At 37.5% G+C, this 21,155-nt stretch overlaps 1 protein-coding gene across 1 annotated transcript in view; it reads left to right on the top strand.

Annotated features, from left to right (window-relative positions):
- Positions 1-21,155, top strand: part of CCDC171 (coiled-coil domain containing 171) — a gene marked incomplete at its 3' end in the record, with an annotated part of 345,924 nt that overhangs the window by 125,033 nt on the left and 199,736 nt on the right. The window contains exons 12-16 of the mRNA XM_082603964.1: positions 5,624-5,730; positions 7,484-7,573; positions 8,648-8,848; positions 11,393-11,560; positions 19,944-20,132. Of these exons, the coding sequence (XP_082460090.1) occupies positions 5,624-5,730; positions 7,484-7,573; positions 8,648-8,848; positions 11,393-11,560; positions 19,944-20,132 (755 nt within the window). The remainder of the gene's footprint in view (positions 1-5,623; positions 5,731-7,483; positions 7,574-8,647; positions 8,849-11,392; positions 11,561-19,943; positions 20,133-21,155) is intronic.

Here is a 21,155-nt window from a genome sequence, read left to right as displayed (position 1 = left end):
CCCTTGAGTGGGGCTGTCATGCCACAGCTGTCAACTTTTGGGTAGTATCAGCACATCATACAGAAACATCTATATAACAAGCCCATTCCGCCCCCTCCACCCCATTAGTCAACTGGTTATAGGGAACTTTTCCATGGGTCCAGGGTGTAGGTTAAGAGGGAAGAAGCAATGTAACAAGAATAGGGCCCATGGGAATCTGGATTACTTATTCATGCAACTTACTTGTACCTTCAGGACTTGTTTGAATCCAGTTTTGTATGTACCACTTTCACTTGATGGTAGGGTGATATTGTGCATGCCCAAGTTCATGAGCTGGTGGATCAGACATTTTATGATGGGCAACACAGGTCATGTGCTAAATTGGTGGGCATGAATGCAGTATCTGCTAAGGACTAGTAGCCAGTTGAAAGCTGATTTTCAAGAGAATAGTTATCTGTAGAGGGTGGCTTCCTTTGTTCCAAAATCCTAAAAGTTTACACTATCATTCACCTGTAAGGATCTGCCAAACTTGGCCTGCGTAAACTCAAGCGATCAGAATGATATCATCAACTTGGTAGAGAATTAAGTGGAATATGGGATGTCTTCCAGAATGAAGAGTTGATCAGAATTTCTACAGACTGGATTATGCTAGAGTTGATATAGCTCTGAGGTAGGGCCATGAAGGTAGATTGCTGGCCCTGCAAGCAGAAACTAACTGTTTTGGTGATTTTTACTAAAAGGATAGAAGAAATAGCTTCCTTCTAGTTGCCAGGAAATGTATCGATTTGCTCCAACAATGAAACTACATCTTTAACTGAAGCTGCAGTTGGAGTCACATGTAATCATGCTTACAGTAATTCACTATCATTCCTTAAGACCCATCTGTATGCTGCACTAGCCGGATAGATGAGTTGAATGCTGATGTGGTTGGAATCTCCACCCCTTTATACTCTTTAACAGAGGGGCTAATCTCTTCAGTCTCTCCAGGAATGTGGCATTATTTTTGATTTACTATTTTGGTAGGTAAAAGTTTTGGTGACTTCCAATTGCTTTTTTTCTGCTTTGTTTTCCTCTGTAAATCCCTCACTCCATGGGTCAGGTAACTGCTATGGGCATTGTGCCAGTTTCTGCATTTGTAATTTATAACAATGCATTCTAAACTGTGGGAGTAACTATGTGGGTTCAGGTACCTACTGGGCCCAGTGGAGATAGACCTTAGCCAAAACTGACCTCTGTAAGCTCCTACCTAACTAGTGAACCACAGTAGCATATTAGGTCTCCAGAAATTAGTGTCAGTTCCGATCCAGTGTCCAGTTATCCATGGTATATGTGAGTAACTCCCCTTCCTCACTACATGGTCACCCGGGTAAATGGTTGCATGTTTCTTTGAGGAAGGCTAGGAGAAAGATTTACATACAGTATAAGCTTTTGGCAGTACGTCAGGATTCCTGAAGAGGATCCATCCTCTTTATTCTAGGGACACTGGGTCTGTGAACTAGCTCAAGACTGAGAATTGGTTGAGGGCCAAGACTGTCTTTTGTGTTGATTTAACTCCTAGTTCTGGTAATTAGACCCAGAGCTTTTCTACTTATACAGATCAGGTAACATTCAAGTAGAGTGCCTATTTTAGTCCTAGGAACACCATGATCAGTTAGCCAAAGCCAGCGGTCTCTGTGGGTAAAACCATTTTGTTTATTGCTTTGAATCCACTGCCCATTATGGTAACCATGTACATTTTGTCTCTGAAAATTAAGTGCTACCACTTGGCCTGTCACTTGAGATTCCAGCATCCCCACTGAATTCAGGGAACCCAGCTTTTGTGGCACCATTTCCCACTGTTATCCATGGATTTCCAGCTACCTGGCCTAGATGCTTACTACCAAGCCATACAGAGCTCATCAACGATGCTGAGGCTCCCCCCAACCAATACATTTCTCAAACCTTGGTAAAGGAAAGGTTTTTTGGACTCTTCCTGGGGACAGAGTAGGTGGGTGAGCAGGATTTACATGATAAATACTGTCCATATGTTAGAGAAGTTATGAGTCATTTTCCTTAAAAACTCTAGAATGGGTACCAGTGTTTGCAAGATAATGAAGATGTTTGTTTATGATCTCAGTGAATAAAACAAGTTAATATATGGAATGTAGTCTGAGTTTGAAAAGTATAACTGCCAACAAAATGTTTGTATTCAGTGCTTTTAGAATGAAAAAAGAATTTTCTTAGTCATCAATGTATTAAATATTTAGATTTTCTCAGGTGAAAAACCCATTTGAATGTCATTTTCTGTGTTTTATTACATGATTAAAAATCAGCATTAAACAACAGGGTTTTCTTTTCTTTTTTCCCTATTTGTTCTGAGGATGAACGTGATTACTCATGTTCTACAACAGATATCTTTTTTTTTTTAAAAAAGCTCAGTCTTTTGTTTTATAGTCTCTGTCCATTATTTCTTAATAATTGAGGTCTTGCAGGATACTGAAGTAGATAAGACAATGGTTGACAGGGTGGAGGAAATAGACTCACCTCATTCATTACAACCTACTGTTTCTCCTGTGGAACTGTGGGGTTACTGAGGTGATAACACCATCTTGAAAAACAGTGGTTTATTTGAGTCATTTAAAAATATTTAGTTTTTCAGATTGTCCAAAAGGGAACATTTAAATAGAAGGTTTGGGACCTGTTCTTCTTCCTCACTGCCTCCTATGGGCTACTAATTCAAAGAAAAGATTTGCCAAGGTATATCTTGTTGAAATGTACTTAAAAGTGAGAAAGAGACTGAGACAGGCAGCAGTGATGTGAAAGTATAGGCTGGCACCCATGTATAGAGACACACATGTATAGGGACAGGGACAGAGAAACTCAGAAGATTTTTGAGTTGGCGTAATTGAAGTATAAATGACACATCCTGACACATTCTGTTCTTCATTTGGACTTTAACCTTTGAAAAGCTATTTATGACTACTGTTAAAATTTTATTTTTTTAATCTTTACTGTGAGGTTTTAGACCATCCACTGATAGGATAGCTTTAATAGTTTATTGTTTTGCGGGCAATAGTACAGTGATTAGGATATTATTAGGTTAAATAAAATTTTAGTCAGTAAGCTCCTGGGTCCTGAGCGACCCTTTCTTTTTTATTTGTAAATATTTTCTTCATGTTAAGGGACCAGTAAGTATTTCTTTTTATAATGAATGTGGGTGGGACATAAGGCATACTTTGTACTTCAGCTGAATTTTATTGTAAAAGCATTTTCAGGCAAAGAAACTTTTTTATGTAGAATATAAGATGTGCATGAGTCAGTAAGGAGAAGGCGTTTTGTCTCCTTATTCCTCAACACCCATATTATGATGATTTTATTCTTCTGGATTTCTAAGAGCAAGTTTTCTCCCTTATTGTATAAGCTAAGATTTCCTGGGTGTCCTCAAATGATTTATTCATGACCTACTTGTGTAGTAGCAGAAGAAAAGAATTATACATTACACTTTTTTTTATCTTGTGCAAGAGAGCAATTTTTTAAAAATATATTTGGTAAGACCTTTAATAAAAATTTTAATGAGTTGTCTCTCCAACTCGCAGTCATTACAAAGAGTACTGTCTCCTTCATTTTCACGGCTGAGAGCACTGTCTTTCCTGCTCCCCCCGCAAGCTGGGATATACGTTGTTTCCATATTACTTTTGGCTTTTTTTTTTTTTTTTTTTTTTTTTTTTTTTTGCGGTACGCGGGCCTCTCACTGTTGTGGCCTCTCACGTTGTGGAGCGCAGGCTCAGCGGCCATGGCTCACGGGCCCAGCCGCTCTGCGGCATGTGGGATCTTCCCTGACCGGGGCAGGAACCCACGTGCCCTGCATCAGCAGGCGGACTCTCAACCACTGCGCCACCAGGGAAGCCCTACTTTTGGTTTTTAAGTTTATTATTATTCTTCTGTTTAAGAAAATCTAAGGTGTACCCATACTTAAGATAGTGTTTAAATTATACTTTGGTGAATGTAATACGTTTATTAATAACATTTTGTCCAAAATTAAAATAATAATTATCACTAATACTCTGATATGAATAAAGTTGTTTTGTTATTAACCAAACATTTTTTTCCCCTTTATTCATTCTTTCTTTCCTGTATTACTGCCTTTGTCCCTCCTCTCCCCAAAGTTCCAGCAGCTGAATACTTGAAGAATGGATGAATGATCTTATGTAATTATTTGTTTACAATCTTACCTCCTCTTTTTAGACTGTAAATTCTATGAGAACAGAGACTACACCATTCTTATCTACCTCCATGTGCCTAATGCCTAGGATTAATACATAGTAGGAATGCATTAAATGCATTAAATTAGTTGAATGAATGAATCAATGAATAATAAAAAAGGTATTGTGAATGCTTCTTATCGATATTAATATTTAGATTGTAAAATATGATAGGGAGAAAATATAGGAAAATAAAAGTAATTTTAGTAAGTATATTTTAAAATTTGCTATTTAATTTTTAACAGTTAATGAGTAGTACAATAAGCAATCAGTTCAAAGTGGTTTTTGAAACGAAACTTTTGATTATTTTGGATTACTATTTTAAACTACGTTTGAGGGACTTCCCTGGTGGTCCAGTGGTAAAGAATCTGCTTTACAGTGCAGGGGACGGGGGTTCGATCCCTGGTCAGGGAACTAAGATCCCACATGCTGAGGGGCAACTAAGCCCATGTGCACAACTACTGAGCTTGCACGCCTCACCTAGAGCCCGAGTGCTGCAAACTGCAGAGTTCACGTGCCCTGGAGCCTGTGCGCTACAACTAGCGAAGAGAAAACCCACACGCCACAACTAGAGAGAAGCCCACGCACCACAATGAAGAGCCCGTGTTCCTTAACAAATATCCTGCATGCTGCAACTAAGACCTGATGCAGCCAAAAATGAATAAAATAAATAAATAAATAAATAATAAATCTTTTTTAAAAATTAAAAAAATAAACATTTGACCATGTGATCTTGATTAGCTCAACTAACTTATGGCCTACCTAAATTAAAATGGTTTGAGGGCATAATATGGAAATACTCATATTTTTACAATGAGTTCAGTTTTAAGGGTTTTAACTGAAACATGATGTGGCCTATGTAGATAATAGTATTTTTATTATTTATTTCAAATTGTAACTTGAGAATTTTAAGGATTGAAGAACATTATTTCCAAGCATAACAGAAAATTATGTGCTCTTGGGTTCAGAAATTGTTTAAGGAAAAAATAGGCCTGACTGATCAGAAACACAAGGACCAAAGTAAATGTATGTAACTCCCCCAAACAGTGTTTAGTATAGACTGTTTATTTAATTGTTGGATAACAGGTGTGTACAGATACTTCAGTTACCTTGGAAATAGGAAAAAAAAAAAGAGCTTTACTACTAACTACAAGGTGGGCATAGTAAGGTACAAAGTAGCCATAAATTTGGACTTGATATATTATGAACTTAATTTGATCACTTGTTTAGAAAAGCTATTAATACTAGGCTATATAGCAGTATACTTAGGAGAATAAGATTCTACTCGGTATATCATGATGTCTTTTCAGTTATATCTAATTGTAATATCTCTGTTACTGTTTGCTTAGCTGTTGTCCCTTTGTGACTTTAACGGTATATTTTCATCCTGTATTTTTCTCTAGGCATCCACAGGGACAAAGATAAACCTCCCAGCTTCTCTGTTGTCCTTGAGAGTTTGAGGCATACCTTGACAGATTACCAGAACAAGCTGGAAGATGCATCTAATGAGGTAACACTTGCACTGTTTGGCTCCACACACATAGCCTTCGGCCTGCAGCAGTACATATTACTTGCTTGTTACAAAGGTCAAAAGTATTGGGAATGTTGATTTGACAGCTTTACAGATACAAAAAATAACAAGTTGTCTGTCACTGTTCTTTCTTTAAGTGTGGCCTAAAGTCGAGTCTCACTCTCTCTTCTGTCACACTACTATTTTCAAAGTTATAAAGACTGTCACTTCTTGGTCTTCATAATTTATCTATTTTAATTTAACAAAAGAGCTATGCAACTCATTTAGTTAATATATGTTATATTTAAATGTTAATGTGTTTTTATGAAATTTGGAATAGGTACTGGAAATTTAGGGTTTGCCAGTATTTTGGCTTAGGAGTTCTACAAATTGTAGAAGTCAATAAAAAAGAGAGAAATTAGTGTGCATTCTCTAACGGGAGTAAAGCGTTAGAAGGTTTTAAAACAAATATCTGTTTGATGTAGCTTGGAGGTTTTTAGTTTCCTGATTGAAAAAGCTCATGCTTTTATTTATCTTCTCTTTTGTATTGTTTAACTTGTGGGTTGATAATTTTCTTGGGTATTAAAATGTTTTATGAATTTGTGCTTTAAAGATTGAAGAGTTTATTTAGTTACATCTTGTTAAATTAGAGAATATGAAGTAACTGCATTAAACACAATTAGTTAGCAAAGCAACAAACAATTGTTCCAACCAAAGACAAGCCACATAGCATGGAATTTAGTGTTTATCCCTCTGTTTATCTGTTTCTTTTATGTAATACAAAGGCCTTGAAACCCTTATACTTCCCATAAGAAGAGGCATATTTTACTTTAGTTTGCTAAGGTGAATAAAGAAGGAAAAGTGAGTCTTCTTAATGCCCTCAGTAATTGTAATTGTTCAAAAGGTATAAAAGAAAGTGACCACTGAAATAATTAAATTTCTATAAAGAGCAAACATTGCTAACTCTCAGTGAGACAAGACAGCCTGTATTGTTAGTAGTTTATGAAACTCTTCTGAGGCCTAGGTCTGGAAGCTGCAGGGTAACTAGGAACATATTACCCACAGCGAATTGTTATTTGGGAGGATGAATGTCACATGATCCTCAGCACAGTTGAAAAGTCGACTCAGCAGGCTTTGGCTTAGTAATGCGCTTTGTTGTGAACCAGTGCCAGAGACAGCAGTGGGGAGACCAAGGGGTGGCTGCAAAGAAAGCAAAAAGAGCAGTCTGACAGAAAGAAGAATGAACTGTCAAAGAAAATAAATCACAAGCAGAGCAGGACCAACTGATGACCTGCCACAAGCCTTCCCAGTAGGACAGCATGTGACCGACCCTGAAGTTGTCATATGGACTGAGAGACCAGTGAATATTCTCGTCATGTAGAAAGAACAGTCTTCTGGTCTGTCCTTTTTTCTTTCTGTATAGATACCACTGCTTCTGGCATTTTGGTCCAGTAGGATTTTAAGAATAAAGTTATATTTGTTTACAGTAAGAATGAAATCCTTTATCCAGATATCTAGTAAAAACACAATAACATTACCGACATTTTAAGCTTGAATGCTTTCTTTTCTTTTTAGCCATGTGAACTTGGGACAGAAATTACATAGTTAACCAAAAGAAATAATTTTTTAAGTCTCTGGATTACTATAAAAAGTTTGTATTTAAGTAATTGCATAAAAACATTTAAAGATTAGCTTTTGAGTTACCCACCATTGAAAAATATTTTAAAAGTTTACTTACATTTTCTTTCATCAGCTAAGCAACGTGAATCATGCTAAGGAAAAGGCATCTAATGAACTTGAGTCTACCAAACAGAAGATAGAATCTCATGCTAAAAATATAAAGGTATTGTGATTTAGAATAACTTTTTCCTTTTTTATTAGGAAACAAATATAATTATTTAAGGAATATTTTTAAGTAGAGATATCTGAAAATATATCTTCCTATTTTTGATTAAGTATGTTTAGATACAATTAAAAACTTTTTTAAATGTTGGTCAAAGTAAGAAGAATGTTTTTCATTAAAAAAATAAAACTTGATTGGAAATTGTTTTGGTTAAAGGAAAAATTCATTTCCCAGATTTAATTATAATACCATAGATTCAAAAAATGATTTAAGATTTGATATCCAGCCTTAGATACACATTCAACATATTTTACATAGCACATCAGTATTTGGGGTCAGTTTTCATCATTTTGGGGTGGAGCCATTGTTTTTAGTACATCATGCCTGGTAGTGGGCTGTGACCACACCTGGCTAAGGTCTAGGGCAACAGTTTATTTTCTGTGCTGGTCTTATGTACTACATCTTTGCAAAATTGTACTAATCGAACGTTCAGAGTTGGAGTTTTTTGGTGTTGGTTCATGTCGTTTGTCATGGACATACTTGAGTAGAATTTGTTAAGGGTAAGGAGTAAATAGTTCAGCAGAATTTTATGTCACATATTTGAGATTTCTATTGGTATTTGTAAACTTTTTTTTTTTTTTTTTTTTTTTTTTGCGGTACGCGGGCCTCTCACTGTTGCAGCCTCTCCTGTGGCGGAGCACAGGCTCCGGACGCACAGGCCCAGTGGCCATGGCTCACGGGCCCAGCTGCTCCGCGGCATGTGGGAACTTCCCGGACCGGGGCACGAACCCGCGTCCCCTGCATCGGCAGGCGAACTCTCAACCACTGCGCCACCAGGGAAGCCCTCTATTGGTATTTGGAATGTCATTGGGAAGTAAATGTTCTTATAGTAAATGTAAGAGATTTATTTTTAAAATGTTATTTACAAGTTTAAAAAAATTTGGGGGCTACCAAGTTATATTCTTATAACGAGTTGAAAGGAAAACTCAAAGAGCTTTTTGGAGTAAGTAATTAACATTTTATATTTAAATGTTATCATCTTGATACAATCTCTTTATTTGGTGTCTCCAACAGGACCTTCAGGATAAATTGGCTGATGTCAATAAAGAGTTAAGTCATTTACGCACTAAATGTGCAGACAGAGAGGCTCTAATAAGCACTTTAAAAGTGGAACTACAAAATATGCTGCAATGTTGGGAGAAAGAAAACGCGCGAGCAGCCCAATCTGAAAGTGAGCTGCAGAAGCTTTCCCAGACTTTCCATAAGGATACAGAGGTATTACCTGAGACAAGATGACTGTCAGGAAAGGCCTTGCACTAATCTCAGTTTTAGAAGTTTACATCTGTCAAGTGTCTGTTTTTATTCTTATTTGATTTAATTCAAAAAATTCTTCTGAGCTCTTTTGAAATCTTCATGCCAGCTGCAAAATCAGTCATTCCATTACTCTTGTATGATCCTATTTTGCAAGAGAAATAAAGTAGTTTAACCCTTTTATCACTTATACAAGTAATTTTCGCTATTAGAACATCCTATCTCAAGTAGCTATGCTCCTAACAGTCCTGTTTGCCAATGACAAAATTATTTTTTATTTCAGTAGTTTAGTAGCCTGCCATGGTGGAAAGAATCTTTTTTGTAATCAGAAAGAATTGACATGGATAGAGGTACTTTTATTTACAAACTGTGAATATGGACAAGCCACATAGCTCGGTCTCTCCACATCTTTGTTTCCTTATTTGCAAAACAGGAATAATATCTACTGTAATAGACAGTCACCTTACTCTTTATAATTGTAGGATATTAAACAAAATTTAGAAAAATACAAGTCCCACAAAGTTAAAAGTTTATTTGGATGCCCTTGAGAGTTACCTATCTGTGTTAATTTATTAATGGCTTCTTAAAATATTATGACAAACTTTTATATAACTGTATGAGCCTGTGTGAGTAGAATTGTTATCTTATATTTTCTTTTACCCATGGGAGGTAGAGCTAGTCTAGCTAGTGTGGAGCTAGTTTATCTGAGTCGTCCTGCATATTGAGTTCATTACTCCAACAAATACGAACATGAATGCCAAGAGAGTAAAAAGGAAACATTCTTTCCACTCTTCTTACAGTCTGGGATTTAAATTGTGTCCACATGAAGGGGCTGGAATTGTTCTACACATCAGATAATGATTAAAGTAAAGGAAACTAGAAGCCTGACTGTATTGTAAAGTCAGCATGTCTACAACATTGTGGTTAGGTTCAACATGTGTGAATTGATTTTGGATCTTGAGATTCTCTTTTCACGCCAAATGGATGATTATCATGCACGGTTCATCACAGCCCAAGCAAAAAAGACATGATGGCAACACAATGAATTACCCTTTCGGAAGAACTTGATCACTTGGCAAAATGTGGAGAGGAACGATTTTCAGTGCCTGAATATTCTGTTTGGTTAGTTATATTTAACAAGATTTTTAAACATCTCAACTTAGTTGAAAATGCAAAAGACATCTTTAATTGCTTAAAAAAGAAAAAGACATAGCATATTTATGAAGACTCTTCTGATATCCTAACTCAAGTTTGTGGATATAACTATATATTCAAATTTTTTGGTTTTTAAATTGTTATATTTGGAAAAAAACTAAGGTGACATACAGGGAGAATTAAAGATGCACAATTTTATATATATTGGAAAACTTTCACCACAATTTCTAACTATAAAACCTTTACATATACTACATTCAGTTTTTCTTATCTGGAAGATTAGAATTCCTATTTTTTCCTCTTAAATTTTCTTCTTTTAAAAGTTTTCCTGCTGATCTGTTAAAAAATCTTGAGGGAACTTATTTTATCTACACAAAATACTCATTTTGCAGGTTCACAATTACCTTGTCTTGAGTTCCATTCTTTGACTTTATAGATGAAATGCCTTATAAAGAGAGCCATTTAGCATTTTAGTAAGTAAACTCTCCTTGTGTGTTCAAGATGGGATCAGCTTTTTACTGAATTTGCAGTATAGAGTTTCTAGGTCATTAAACAATGGATGGTTTAACTATGACAATGGCAATATAATTTTAAAGGATTTTTTTAACATATTTTTAATTGGACAGTTTTGAAAGTATATCTTGGGCAGCTATGTCCATTTTTTGGACTGTTAACTTTGTAATATTTAAACACCTACAAATGCCCAGTGTGCCAAATATGGTATGAACTTCTAAGTGGGGAAGAAAAATGAGCCCATCTTCCATCTCTTTCATATCACTCTCTGCTTTGCCTAGGGGGCTTGGGATAGATTTCCTATAAGTGGTAAGTAAACTGGAATCTCTGGAGGAGGAGGAAGGCTGAATACTTGTGTGCATGTAAAGTACAGATATTGGTATAACTTTTTCTTCAACAGAGTTGGGTAACGCTCTTCTCTTTATATTAGTTTTTTGACTTAAATAACATCTTTTTTGGTAAATGTAAATATGAAATTATAGAATTACCATACTAAGTTCCAGTTAGAAGGGCTTAGAAACAACTAGTCCAGATACCTCATGTTACAGCTGGGGAAGGTGAGGTCTGAACAGACACTCAGATCACGTCCTTAGCAGAACCCGGGTCTTCTGGCTTCTAGACTTGAGATTTTGGTTTTGAAAACTAAATGTAAGCAATTTCAAGTTTCTGCCTGATGCTTAATTTTGAATGTAAAAGAAGTCACCAAAATGGCAATATTCTAATACTTGAGTATCTTCATTCCTTTCCAGGATTTTTGAAATAAATTCTTCACCATGTATATTAAGTGTTTTACTTCTTACAGTGTTTATATACTGGAATTAATTTCTTTTTTTCTCGTAGGAGAAGCTAACCTTCCTTCATACCTTGTATCAGCACTTGATAGCAGGCTCTGTGCTCATAAAACAACCAGAAGGCATGCTGGATAAATTCTCTTGGTCTGAGCTTTGTGCAGTTTTGCAGGAGAATGTTGATGCCTGGATCATAGACCTCAACAGGGCTAATGAGAAGGTAACTGTCCTCAGGCACCAGATACCTCTATTAAATTCAGTGACATTTGTCCACATCACAGTATCATTAAGAGGGGCTGACATTCATCTTATTTCAAAAAGAATTTGGGTGTTAATAATTCAATACCATTAATTATGGCTTGTCTACAACTCAGTTTGATGCCATTGCTATGGGCATGTAAATGTGACTGAAGTCTGTATGAAGTCTCTGAGCTCCACTTTCTGTTCAGGACATGCTAATACTGCTAGCCAGTGTTAGCCACAGGGACCTAATTAAAAGAAAATAAATTAATCTTACTGATGAAGCAATTCAAAGAACTTAGTCATTTACATTAATAAACCAACACTTTATGTTAGCATAAAATAGAAACAAGATACAGTTATTCAAAACATGATCTTAAAATTCTTTGCTCAGGAAATAACAAGGTGTTACTTTAAAAGCACTTAAAATTTAAAAATTATGTTTATGATATTTCTTATAATATAACAAACTGTATATTGCAAAACCCATTCAGTGCTTTAGAATGTAAGAAGGATGTATTGTAGGAGAAAACAGTAGACTATTATGGTGCCTTTATCATTCACAAACCTAGGAATTCAGTCTTCCCCCAAAAAAATGAAAAAACCTCATTTTGGTTATTGAAAATGAAAGTGGCTTAGCAGTCCAGTGTATTCCTCCATTAAAGGTATTGATTCTTATCCCAGCTCTATTGAACTAGTCAGAACTATATTTATGTGATCTAGTTTCCAGATCTTAGTTGCAGTGACATTTGCTCTTAAGGGACACAGAGAGAAAAACTGTTCCCTAAGTTTTTTTTTCATTACTTCTGTTGAAGTAATGAAATAGCATCTTGGCCCAGTTTTAGAGTAAGAGCATTTTGTCTTGGTCCGATTGGCAAACAATCATAGGCACTGAGAAGTAGGATTGAGGAAATGAGGGAATAAATTGTGAGAAGTGGAGATGCTGTTCTTTTTTTTTTACATCTTTATTAGAGTATAATTTCTTAACAATGGTGTGTTAGTTTCTGCTTTATAACAAATTTAATCAGTTATACATATACATATGTTCCCATATCCCTTCCCTCTTGCGTCTCCCTCCCAGCCTCCCTATCCCACCTCTCCAGGTGGTCACAAAGCACCTAGCTGATCTCCCTGTGCTATGCGGCTGCTTCCCACTAGCTATCTACCTTACGTTTGGTAGTGTATATATGTCCATGCCTCTCTTTCGCTTTGTCACAGCTTATCCTTCCCCCTTCCCATATCCTCAAGTCCATTCTCTAGTAGGTCTGTGTCTTTATTCCTGTCTTACCCCTATGTTCTTCATGACATTTTTTTTCTTAAATTCCATATATATGTGTCAGCATACAGTATTTGTCTTTCTCTTTCTGACTTACTTCACTCTGTATGACAGACTCTAGGTCCGTCCACCTCATTACAAATAGCTCAATTTCGTTTCTTTTTATGGCTGAGTAATATTCGATTGTATATATGTGCCACATCTTCTTTATCCATTCATCCGATGATGGACACTTAGGTTGTTTCCATCTCCGGGCTATTATAAATAGGGCTGTTATGAACATTTTGGTACATGACTCTTTTTGAATTATGGTTTTCTCAGGGTATATGCCTAGTAGTGGGATTGCTGGGTCATATGTTAGTTCTATTTGTAGTTTTTTAAGGAACCTCCATACTGTTGTCCATACTGGCTGTACCAATTTACATTCCCACCAGCAGTGCAAGAGTGTTCCCTTTTTTCCACACCCTCTCCAGCATTTATTGTTTCTAGATTTTTTGATGATGGCCGTTCTGACTGGTGTGAGATGATATCTCATTGTACTTTTGATTTGCATTTCTTTAATGATTAAAGATGTTGAGCATCCTTTCGTGTGTTTGTTGGCAGTCTGTATATCTTCTGTGGAGAAATGTCTATTTAGGTCTTCTGCCCATTTTTGGATTAGGTTGTTTGTTTTTTTGTTATTGAGCTGCATGAGCTGCTTATAAATTTTGGAGATTAATCCTTTGTCAGTTGCTTCATTTGCAAATATTTTCTCCCATTCTAAGGGTTGTCTTTTGGTCTTATTTATGGTTTCCTTTGCTGTACAAAAGCTTTTAAGTTTCATTAGGTCCCATGTGTTTATTTTTGTCTTTATTTCCATTTCTCTAGGAGGTGGGTCAAAAAGGATCTTGCTGTGATTTATGTCATAGAGTGTTCTGCCTATGTTTTCCTCTAAGAGTTTGATAGTTTCTGGCCTTACATTTAGGTCTTTAATCCATTTTGAGCTTATTTTTGTGTATGGTGTTAGGGAGTGATCTAATCTCATACTTTTACATGTCCCTGTCCAGTTTTCCCAGCACCACTTATTGAAGAGACTGTCCTTTCTGCACTGTACATTCCTGCCTCCTTTATCAAAGATAAGGTGACCATATGTGTGTGGGTTTATCTCTGGGCTTTCTATCCTGTTCCATTGATCTATCTTTCTGTTTTTGTGCCAGTACCATACTCTCTTGATTACTGTAGCTTTGTAGTATAGTCTGAAGTCAGGGAGCCTGATTCCTCCAGCTCCATTTTTCATTCTCAAGATTGCTTTGGCTATTCGGGGTCTTTTGTGTTTCCATACAAATTGTGAAATTTTTTGTTCTAGTTCTGTGAAAAATGCCAGTGGTAGTTTGATAGGGATTGCATTGAATCTGTAGATTGCTTTGGGTAGTAGAGTGATTTTCACAATGTTGATTCTTCCAATCCAAGAACATGGTATATCTCTCCATCTATTTGTATCATGTTTAATTTCTTTCATCAGTGTCTTATAATTTTCTGCATACATGTCTTTTGTCTCCTTAGGTAGGTTTATTCCTAGATGTTTTATCTTTTTGTTGCAGTGGTAAATGGGAGTGTGTCCTTGATTTCACTTTCAGATTTTTCATCATTAGTATATAGGAATGCCAGAGATTTCTGTGCATTAATTTTGTATCCTGCTACTTTACCAAATTCATTGATTAGCTCTAGTAGTTTTCTGGTAGCATCTTTAGGATTCTCTATGTATAGTATCATGTCATCTGCAAACAGTGACAGCTTTACTTCTTCTTTTCCAATTTGGATTACTTTTATTTCCTTTTCTTCTCTGATTGCTGTGGCTAAAACTTCCAAAACTATGTTGAATAAGAGTGGTGAGAGTGGGCAACCTTGTCTTGTTCCTGATCTTAGTGGAAATGGTTTAAGTTTTTCACCATTGAGGACGATGCTGGCTGTGGGTTTGTCATATATGGCCTTTATTATGTTGAGGAAAGTTCCCTCTATGCCTACTTTCTGCAGGGTTTTTATCATAAATGGGTGTTGAATTTTGTCGAAAACTTTCTCTGCATCTATTGAGATGATCATATGGTTTTTTTCCTTCAATTTGTTAATATGGTGTATCACGTTGATTGATTTGCATATATTGAAGAATCCTTGCATTCCTGGAATAAACCCCACTTGATCATGGTGTATGATGCTTTTAATGTGCTGTTGGATTCTGTTTGCTAGTATTTTGTTGAGGATTTTTGCATCTATGTTCATCAGTGATATTGGCCTGTAGTTTTCTTTCTTTGTGACATCCTTGTCTGGTTTTGGTATCAGGGTGATGGTGACCTCGTAGAATGAGTTTGCGAGTGTTCCTCCCTCTGCTATATTTTGGAAGAGTTTGAGAAGGATAGGTGTTAGCTCTTCTCTAAATGTTTGATAGAATTCCCCTGTGAAGCCATCTGGTCCTGGGCTTTGGAAGGAAGACTTTTTTTTTTTTTTTTTTTTTTTTTTTTTGCTGTACGCGGGCCTCTCACTGCTGTGGCCTCTCCCGTTGCGGAGCACAGGCTCCGGACACACAGGCTCCGCGGCCATGGCTCGCGGGCCCAGCCGCTCCGCGGCATGTGGGATCTTCCGGGATCGGGGCACGAACCCGTGTCCCCTGCATCGGCAGGCGGACTCTCAACCACTGCGCCACCAGGGAAGCCCTGGAAGGAAGACTTTTAATCACAGTTTCAATTTCAGTGCTTGTGATTGGTCTGTTCATATTTTCTATTTCTTCCTGATTCAGTCTCAGAAGTTTGTGCATTTCTAAGAATTTGTCCATTTCTTCCAGGTTGTCCATTTTATTGGCATAGAGTTGCTTGTAGTAGTCTCTCATGATATTTTGTATTTCTGCAGTGTCAGTTGTTACTTCTCCTTTTTCATTTCTAATTCTATTGATTTGATTCTTCTCCCTTTTTTTCTTGATGAGTCTGGCTAATGGTTTATCAATTTTGTTTATCTTCTCAAAGAACCAGCTGTTAGTTTTATTGATCTTTGCTATCGTTTCCTTCATTTCTTTTTCATTTATTTTTGATCTGATTTTTATGATTTCTTTCCTTCTGCTGACTTTGGGATGTTTTTGTTCTTCTTTCTCTAATTGCTTTAGGTGCAAGGTTAGGTTGTTTATTCGAGATGTTTCCTGTTTCTTAAGGTGGGATTGTATTGCTATAAACTTCCCTCTTAGAACTGCTTTTGCTGCATCCCATAGGTTTTGGGTCATCGTGTCTCCATTGTCATTTGTTTCTAGGTATTTTTTAATTTCCTCTTTGATTTCTTCAGTGATCACTTCATTATTAAGTAGTGTATTGTTTAGCCTCCATGTGTTTGTATTTTTTACAGATCTTTTCCTGTAATTGATATCTAGTCTCAGCATTGTGGTCGGAAAAGATACTTGATACAATTTCAATTTTCTTAAATTTACCAAGGCTTGATTTGTGACCCAAGATATGATCTATCCTGGAGAATGTTCCATGAGCACTTGAGAAAAATGTGTATTCTGTTGTTTTTGGATGGAATGTCCTATAAATATCAATTAAGTCCATCTTGTTTAATGTATCATTTAAAGCTTGTGTTTCCTTATTTATTTTCATTTTGGATGATCTGTCCATTGGTGAAAGTGGGGTGTTAAAGTCCCCTACTATTATTGTTTTACTGTTGATTTTCCCTTTTATGGCTGTTAGCATTTGCCTTATGTATTGAGGTGCTCCTATGTTGGGTACATAAATATACACAATTGTTATATCTTCTCCTCGGATTGATCCCTTGATCATTATATAGTGTCCTTCTTTGTCTCTTGTAATAGTCTTTATTTTAAAGTCTATTTTGTCTGATATGAGAATTGCCACTCCAGCTTTCTTTTGGTTTCCATTTGCATGGAATATCTTTTTCCATCCCCTTACTTTCAGTCTGTATGTGTCTGTAGGTCTGAAGTGGGTCTCTTGTAGACAGCATATATATGGGTCTTGTTTTTGTATCCATTCAGCCAATCTGTGTCTTTTGGTGGGAGCATTTAGTCCATTTACGTTTAAGGTAATTATCGATATGTATGTTCCTATTCCCATTTTCTTAATTGTTTTGGGTTCGTTATTGTAGGTCTTTTCCTTCTGTTTTGTTTCTTGCCTAGAGAAGTTCCTTTAGCATTTGTTGTAAAGCTGGTTTGGTGGTGCTGAGCTCTCTCAGCTTTTGCTTGTCTGAAAAGGTTTTAATTTCTCCATCAAATCTGAATGAGATCCTTGCTGGGTAGAGTAATCTTGGTTGCAGGTTTTTCTCCTTCAACACTTTAAATATGTCCTGCCAGTCCCTTCTGGCTTGCAGAGTTTCTGCTGACAGAGCAGCTGTTAACCTTATGGGGATTCCCTTGTGTGTTATTTGTTGTTTTTCCCTTGCTGCTTTTAATGTTTCCTTTGTATTTCATTTTTGACAGTTTGATTAATATGTGTCTTGGCATATTTCTCCTTGGATTTATCCTGTATGGGACTCTCTGTGCCTCCTGGACTTGACTGACTATTTCCTTTCCCATATTAGGGAAGTTTTCAAGTATAATCTCTTCAAATATTTTCTCAGTCCCTTTCTTTTTCTCTTCTTCTTCTGGAACCCCTATAATTCGAATGTTGGTGTGTTTAATGTTGTCCCAGAGGTCTCTGAGACTGTCCTCAGTTCTTTTCATTCTTTTTTCTTTCTTCTGCTCTGCAGTAGTTATTTCCACTATTTTATCTTCCACGTCACTTATCCGTTCTTCTGCCTCAGTTATTCTGCTATTGATCGCATCTAGAGTATTTTTCATTTCACTTATTGTGTTTTTAATCATTGCTTGATTCATCTTTAGTTCTTCTAGGTCCTTGTTAACTGTTTCTTGCATTTTGTCTATTCTATTTCCAAGATTTTGGATCATCTTTACTATCATTATTCTGAATTCTTTTTCAGGTAGACTGCCTATTTCCTCTTCATTTGTTAGGTCTGGTGGGTTTTTATCTTGCTCCTTCTCCTTCTGTGTGTTTTTCTTTCTTCTCATTTTGCTTATCTTACTGTGTTTGGGGTCTCCTTTTTGCAGGCTGCAGGTTCATAGTTCCCGTTGTTTTTGGTGTCTGTCCCCAGTGGCTAAGGTTGGTTCAGTGGGTTGTGAGGCTTCCTGGTGTAGGGGACCAGTGCCTGTGTTCTGGTGGATGAGGCTGGATCTTGTCTTTCTGGTGGGCAAGTCCACGTCTGGTGGTGTGTTTTGGGGTGTCTGTGGACTTTTTATGACTTTAGGCAACCTCTCTGCTAATGGGTGGCATTGTGTTCCTGTCTTACTAGTTGTTTGGCATAGGGTGTCCAGCACTGTAGCTTGCTGGTTGTTGAGTGAAGCTGGGTGCTGGTGTTGAGATGGAGATCTCTGGAAGATTTTCGCCATCTGATATTATGTGGAGCTGGGAGGTCTCTTGTGGACCAGTGTCCTGAAGTTGGCTCTCCCACCTCAGAGGCACAGCACTGACTCCTGGCTGAAGCACCAAGAACCTTTCATCCACATGGCTCAGACTCCTCAGTTTGGGATGATTCATTGTCTATTCATGTATTCCACAGATGCAGGGTACATCAAGTTGATTGTGGAGCTTTAGTCCGCTGCTTCTGAGGCTGCTGGGAGAGATTTCCCTTTCTCTTCTTTGTTCTCACAGCTCCCGGGTCTCAGCTTTGGATTTGGCCCCGCCTCTCCGTGTAGGTCGCTGGAGGGCATCTGTTCTTCGTTCAGACAGGACAGGGTTAAAGGAGCAGCCGCTTCGGGGACCCTCGCTCACTCAGGCTGGGGGGGAGGGAGGGGCACGGAGGGCGGGGTGAGCCTGCGGCGGCAGAAGCCAGCGTGACGTTGCACCAGCCGGAGGTGCGCCGTGCATTCTCCCAGGGAAGCCGTCCCTGGATCCAGGGACCCCGGCAGTGACGGGCTGCACAGTCTCCCCGGAAGGGAGGCGTGGACAGTGACCTGCGCTCGCACACAGGCCTCGTGGTGGCGGCAGCAGCCCCAGCGTCCCAAGCCCGTCTCGGGGGTTTGCGCTTTCAGCCGCGGCTCACGCCTGTCTCCGGAGCTCCTTTAAGCAGCGCTCTTAATCCCCTCTCCTCGCGCACCAGGAAACAAAGAGGGAAGAAAAAGTCTCTTGCCTCTTCGGCAGCTCCATACTTTTCCCTGGACTCCCTCCCGGCTAGCTGTGGCGCATTAGCCCCTTCAGGCTGTGTTCACGCCGCCAGCCCCAGTCCTCTCCCTGCTCTCCGACCGAAGCCCGAGCCTCAGCTCACACCGCTGCCCGCCCCGGCGGGCGAGCAGACAAGACTCTCGGGCTGGTGAGTGCCGGTTGGCACCGATCTTCTGTGCGGGAATCTCTCCGCTTTGCCCTACCCAGGTACGTGGGGAGTTTCTTGCCTTTTGGGAGGTGTGAGGTCTTCTGCCAGCGTTCAGTAGGTGTTCTGTAGGAGTTGTTCCTAAATCACTTCTTATCTCGGAGATGCTGTTCTTGATTGTGACTATGTGTATAACGGATTTGAAAAGTACTGATAATGAAAATGAGTACATGTTTTAATCCTCTGAGATGGTATTGTGTTTTAATAGTTTTTCATAGTTTCAAACTTCATTAATTGTTATACACGTTAGATGATGAGGATTTTCTCTCCATTGTTTTGAATGTGAAATAAAAAATGGTTGGAACATTCTGCTTTATTATATGTAAAATGTTTGTAGATTTGTAAATCTCATTTAAATACTTCCTTTCCCATTGAGATATCTGAACAGTTTGAGCTTTGGCTTTAGAAGTTAAAATATTCTTCTTAATTTTCTCAGTAAAATTGATTATAGAATAAGTAACATTATTAGAGAAAAAGAATAGATGTCATCTATACATGCAATTCACACATTTTCTGCTAAAATATAATTTTGTTCTACTAAATCCTGTTTCTTAATTTTTTTTTCATTTTAACTTAAAATTTTTATATGATCTTAAGGAATAAAATGTAGTATAAAATTCTGGAATAGATTTTGGGGGGAGATGATACAAAGGACTTGTTTGTGAGCCTATCTTATTTGTTGCATTTCCCCAATTAGATACGTCATCTAGAGTATATCTGTAAAAACAAGTCTGATACGATGAGAGAGCTTCAGCAAACCCAGGAAGACACCTTTAACAAAGTGTCAGAGCAGATCAAAGCCCAGGAGAGCTGCTGGCACAAGCAAAAGAAGGAACTGGAGCTGCAGTACTCCGAACTCCTCCTGGAGGTACGGAAGAGGGCACAGGTATGCTACTTCCACAAAGAGCTTTAAAATGGAATGCTCAATCTTTTACTTCTAAGTGTTTTCTTTCAGTACCCATGCCAAGTCAGTTACAACTTTGGAGAACCACACAGAACTTGCTTGTTAGGTACACATACATGTGATCATGCAGACACACACACACACACAAATGGGCCTGTGCGCACTCTGGCGTATTACGGATTGTCTTTTATTTAAGTTTGGAAGTAGATGGGTTTCTGGTTAAAACATCCTAGAATATGTGGATCAATTAAATACTAAAATAGTATTTCCCTTATTTTAGAAATAAAGGTTAAGAAACTTTGGTAAAATATTGTCTCTTTTAGTGTAGATATCCTTTGGTCCAGCTTATTCCATTCATGGGGGTTTTTATGTGAACCATCATTTTAATCCATGTGGGGTTGAATTTGTCATACCTCCTAACATTGTTGAAGGACTAGAGTTGTAGTTGTAGACCCAGTAGCAAACTATTGTCTGTGAGATATAATATGTCCTCTACGTTGGATTCGATTGAGAACAGAAATTATGGGTCGTTAACAGAACTATATTTTTTTCCAGTGCAAAATATTGTCAACATAATTTGTATGGTTAACCGTCATCCCTGCCCAATGAGGAATAACAAAGATAGTGTGTACTTTTTTTTGTATTGAATTTAATAATTGGTCACTTGTTCTCAAGATAAGATACCTAGAAACCAGAAGGCTGTATATTTTTCTCATACTTGATTCAGTATATATCTTCTTTATTTGATCCGCTCATGCTTATCTTGACAAGTCTAATTAAAAAAGGAAACCACATCTTATTTTACTTTATTTTTATTTATTTATCTTGTTATTCACTTAAAAATTTTTTTTCCTTTCTCTTTTTCTTTTGAATTTTATTTATTTACTTTTTATACAGCAGGTTCTTATTGGTTACCTATTTTATACATATTTATACATTTATACATACATACATATTAGTATATACATGTCAATCCCAATCTCCCAATTCATCCACCACCATCAT

Source organism: Mesoplodon mirus (genome assembly GCF_964341445.2).
Source record: "Mesoplodon mirus genome assembly, chromosome: 1".
Lineage (NCBI taxonomy): Eukaryota > Metazoa > Chordata > Mammalia > Artiodactyla > Ziphiidae > Mesoplodon > Mesoplodon mirus.
Note: the sequence above shows the minus strand (reverse complement) of the source record. Positions and strands in the feature narration are given on the sequence as shown.